The sequence below is a fragment of the Lemur catta genome, chromosome 5 (genome assembly GCF_020740605.2).
Source record: "Lemur catta isolate mLemCat1 chromosome 5, mLemCat1.pri, whole genome shotgun sequence".
Classification (NCBI taxonomy): domain Eukaryota; kingdom Metazoa; phylum Chordata; class Mammalia; order Primates; family Lemuridae; genus Lemur; species Lemur catta.
Genome location: NC_059132.1, coordinates 55,939,444 through 55,944,165, shown reverse-complemented (window position 1 = coordinate 55,944,165; position 4,722 = coordinate 55,939,444). Strand labels below are relative to the sequence as shown.

Below are 4,722 nucleotides of genomic sequence, written 5' to 3'. Positions count from 1 at the left end.
TGATCAAGATTACTTCCTGAAGCTATTTTAACAGGTTCTAAATGCTAAACCAAAATTTCATGAAATGACTCAGGAGATATGCTTCTAATGCTTTCCTCCTAAAGCTACTTTGACAGTCTCTAAGGGCCAAATAAGGATGTGTGGCATTCCCTAATATGGCCTGATGGGAAAAGGCTCAGAGTGAGAACCAGGATCCTTGACTTCTACTCCAGCTAATAAGCTAAGTGAACCAAAGTCAGTATTTATTTAATGTTTTGCAGTTTGCTTATTTATTCTCTTGGGAGAGTCACACCTTCCCAACCTACTTCTATGCACTACAGTGGGTTTTAAAATGCTGTGTGAAATTTCCCTACACTATCTAAACATTTCCAACTAATTATAATATTTCCTTAGCTACTCAGCATTTTTACTACTGTCTGTATTCCTTTGCATACAAAATCAATCTCCCAACTCAACCAGAGATAGTTGCCATTTTGCATTTTGCTGCCTGCATGCACGCCAGTATTATGTTGTCCCCTGCGTTGTCTTTCAAAAGTCCTCACTGTTATAGCTAATGATTGGACCCACTCTATGTGAGTAACTGATGGCCGGGCCCAGCCCAGACAGATACACATCCCAGGTCTCTGCTCCGTCTGTCCTAGAGGAAGCTGACTCTTGAGGAAAAGCCCAAGTGGGTCTGATGGCCCGGCAATCTCCTGGAATTTTCAAAGGAAGTGGCCCCAAGGGAGAGGCTGCCCTGGTGACTGTAGCTGGAGGGCTCAAGGCTTCTGGACAGACAGACATCTGGGTGTCCCCAGGAGCACAGTTACAGCCTGAAAGCCTCTTGACCTCCCGCACGTTGTCACTGTGTTTCAGAGCAGGGGGCTGGTAGGCCTGGTAGGACACTTGGGTGGTGGTGGTAATCCCCGTCTGCAGGGCAGGAGCACCTGGTGCGGCAGTCGTGAGGTACCTGCAGGGAAGTTCTGGATTGTAATAAGGGAGATTGGCCACAGCCTGGAACTGTCCATGGTCAGTCCTCTCCCCTCTTCCAAGAGCTGGTTTCCAGCCATGTTGTCTACTGGCGAAATCAAAGGTTTTCTCATAGCTGCTGTGTGAATTGACATTATGTTGTAGTGTAATCAGATGGACCCAGTCTGTGTCAGTAGGGATACTGGTGGCATCTTTATAAAGAGTGGAATATGGGCTTGAATTTGTATAACCAGGGCCTGCCAGTTCATAGCTGCAAGGTGGCCTAGGCAAATAGATTCTTGGGTTTGGAGACTTGTGAGGGGGTGGCATTTTGTCTCCTTGAAAAGTGGCCAGGTCACAGGTAGCTTCCCCAGAGTTTGGGAAGGAAGGGCAAGGCTGTCCTGGAACCAGGAAGCTGGTGTCAGTAATTATATCAAACTCTTCGGGGTTTTCCAAGGGAGGTATTTGGCTGAAACGTCCACTGCTGTCTTGATCTTCTTCTGCCTAAACAGTGATACAAATACAGATACATGATATGTAAATTGCGCACAACCCTTCACCTCCAGCAACAGCCAACCAAGTCAGTGAAAACAAACTTGCCCTTGGAGAGCTGTGTGTTGTGGACGTGGCTCAGGTAGGTGATTTGAACTCCTGGCCCAGGAGTTGCCAAGCTTGGGCTTGCCCAGGTGTGACTACCACACCACTGAGTGAGGAAGGTCCACGATACCCAGGCAGGATGGTTCTGAGTGGCAGACGGTCCTGTTCTCACCCATACTGTCTTCATAATAGTAGAGACTCAGGAGCCACACACACCTGAGTTCGAATCCTGACTCTGCACCTCACTAATTGAACAAGTTGCTTAACCTCTCTGAGCCTCGGATTCCTCATTTTAAAAATGGGGCTTAATATCTTGTTCATCGTAACCTTTGACTATTGCAACCTTGTCATAGGGTTTCTGTAACCATTAAATGTGTGAAACTCTTCGATCAGTGCCTGGCCCATAGAAAGGGCTTGAAAAACACGTTTCTGTTCTCCTCACAGTAACTATCTGTTCAGCATGCTTTAGTAGAAAAGCCAAACTGGATCAAGTTGCACAAAGAAATTTTATCTGTTCCTGTGTAGACAACGTAAAGGACCCTCTCAAGGACGCGCTCGCTCGCTGTTGGTGTGCACATATTTCTTTCTTTATTACTGGTGGCCAGTCACCCTTGTATCAGGATGTCAGCACACGTCCTGGCTATATCATTGACTGTACAGCTGTTTGTTTTAAGAAGAAGAAGGGATTAGAAACCCTATTCAAATGTTGTTTGAATGATCTTTTGTTGGAGTTATATAATTTTTACATAAAATGAAACCTTTGTAATTAATATGTGACATTCATACTTCATATAACTATTTGTGTATCTTTCGGTGGAAATATGAACAGACCACGGTGAAACATCAGCTCCCCATTACCTCAGGTTCTGGAATTCTCTTTTTCTGGGGTTGGTAAAAGGAGGCCATTTGTCTCTTGATGGTGTTTCTTCTAGCTTCTGTCTCTGATTTGCTCTCTGGTCTTGGGTGATCATGAACTCCCTTGGCCTGCGTTAAGGAGATGAATCATAAATTTGTTCCTCTAAAGGAAGCTGGCAATGTTGGCCAAAAATTGAGCATGTCTTTCCCAAGATCCCAAGGATTTTGTTTTGTTTTGTTTTTTCAAAATGATAGAGAAAAGAAAATTCTTGAACAAATAAAACAGCATCAACAATAGATACCTTACAATATTCCCTGTAAACTCTTCACCCTATTAAATGAACTACAGCTTGGTTCACTGTCTCTGGACCTGAAAGAGTGCACAGTAGACGAGCGAACTTCTAGACCCCGAGGAGGTCCCAGGGGAGCTCCCGCACCTGTGTCTGGCCACTGGAGCTGTATTGTGTTTGGTCCAGAGTTCCCAAGGCACAAGACAGGTGGTTGGGTCTTCGTGGTCTGATGAAAGTGTCCAATCACAAAGTGTGTTCTCACCCAACCTACCTGAAAAAATATTGCATTGCCATCAAGCTGCCAAAAGTTGGTTACAGGGTATCCACTGTGCCCTCGACAAGGAATCAATTCCAATGCAGAATGACAGCTGGGGTGCGATTTCTCTGCAAAGCCCAGAGGGGAGAAACATTAATAACATCCCCGACCCCAAACCCTTCTGAAGGAAGAAAGGGAAAATCAGTTGGGAATAAAGAACTCGTGACTCCAAGGTCACCCTCTCCCTGGCACTGTGCTCTCACTCTGCTGTTTCAGCCGCGCCTTGTCGCAGATGGCTGGCTGCAGTTGCAGGCGGGAGCCACCGGGCAGGGTGCAGGCCCCTGCACACACCACCACGCCCAGGCACGACTTCTTTAGGATGTGGCCATTGTGGTTGTTGGTGTTGCGCATGGCCCAGCCGCTCAGGTGGCGCTGTGCCTTCCTCTCGGCACTGCTATAGATGAAGCGCACATAGCCATCCGGCCACTCTTGGAAGTGGTCAAAGAAGGCTGGCTGCTAGGAAGGAGGGCAGAAGAAGGGCGGTCAGTTTTATCAAGCCCCAAACCACATGCATCACATTTTTAATTTTTTCCAAGCACATTAGAATAAAAACAAGTTATTTTTAAATCCAGCAATGTTATCAAACCCCAAAACTATGCTATCCCAAAAAGCCACTCATGCTGTCGATATATACCTTTTGATAATCAACTAATGATTAATGTTTATACAGTGATTACCTTCTAAATGCTGCACATGTATTAATTCATCTAGCCTCTACAACAAATGCAGACAATTATGCCCATTTTACAGAACAGGACATGGAGGTCAGAGATCTTAATTGATTTGCCCAAGGTCACACAGCTAGCAAGACCTGGCACCTTGACAGTCTAATTCCAGAGGCTGTGCTTCTTACTGCTAGGTTATACTACTTCTTGGTGTGTTTAAATGTTGGAAAACATTTTCAAATAAAGTATCAAAATGCCAGGAAAAAAAAGTGGTAGGAATGTTCTGTCACCAAAATGCAATTTAATTTGCAAATATCTTTACTTTAAGCCAGTGCACTTTCCTCTAAAGCTCTTGGCTCTCATATCAGCATGACACCCGGAACAATGTCAGAGAGGCAAGAACAGCTTCCCTCCCTACTCCCAACTGAGCTCTGCAAGTTTAAAAGGGCACTGTGATGAAAGACCTAACCAGGATAGTACACTGTGAGCTCTGGGCTGTTGGTGAGCCTGCCTGGCACTGCATTGCTCCCCAGAGCAACATGGGATTGTCATTCTCCTCCACAAAGAGCCACATGGCTCTTAGTCTTTGAAATGCAGAGACCTGGTCAAGTTCCCTGAGGAGCTCATGGTCTAGAGAGGGAGACACAGGTCATGGGAGGAAAAATACAGTATATATGGGAGTGTGTCACCAAGGAAGTGATGTCTGAGCTGAGTCTTAAGGGAAGAGCAACACTTAATGAGTGAGGACATCCTGACCAGTGTTAACAGAGGATGAATTTTGCCTCACATAGCTAAGATTTCACCAGATTTTGTGACACAAAAACAAGCATCATGATAATGAAATTAATAGTGAATTCAAATAAAATGGTCTAATTAAGACTCTTTTGGCTAATTTTGTCTATTCTACCTTGCCATCTTATTTTAATGGTGTTGCAAAGAACAATATATTTACATTATGTTAATCTGGTCAATAGTTGTGGCCAGGGAATAGAATTATAACTCAACTCAGAAGGAGTTTAATATTCTCATAGTAAAACAGTGAGACGTTAGG

At 44.7% G+C, this 4,722-nt stretch overlaps 1 protein-coding gene across 1 annotated transcript; it reads right to left on the bottom strand.

Moving 5' to 3' along the window:
* Positions 1–528: 528 nt before the first annotated feature.
* On the bottom strand, positions 529–4,245 carry LOC123638780 (chorion-specific transcription factor GCMb-like). The gene is made up of 5 exons (XM_045552609.1): positions 4,141–4,245; positions 3,210–3,462; positions 2,962–3,074; positions 2,404–2,529; positions 529–1,452 (listed from the first exon to the last, which is right to left on the bottom strand). The coding sequence occupies exons 1-5, from the start codon at positions 4,243–4,245 to the stop codon at positions 529–531; spliced, it is 1,521 nt and encodes a 506-aa protein (XP_045408565.1).
* Positions 4,246–4,722: the final 477 nt, after the last annotated feature.

Bases quoted from the DNA above. Each gene is read 5' to 3' on its own strand.
- LOC123638780 (XM_045552609.1), bottom strand. From the start codon at position 4,245: ATGTGGCTCTTTGTGGAGGAGAATGACAATCCCATGTTGCTCTGGGGA. The intron at 3,463-4,140 runs GTTAGGTCTTTC...CCTCCTTCCTAG, and splicing joins GCTCACAGTGTACTATCCTG to CAGCCAGCCTTCTTTGACCA. The intron at 1,453-2,403 runs GTAATGGGGAGC...ATCACTGTTTAG, and splicing joins AGAGAATTCCAGAACCTGAG to GCAGAAGAAGATCAAGACAG.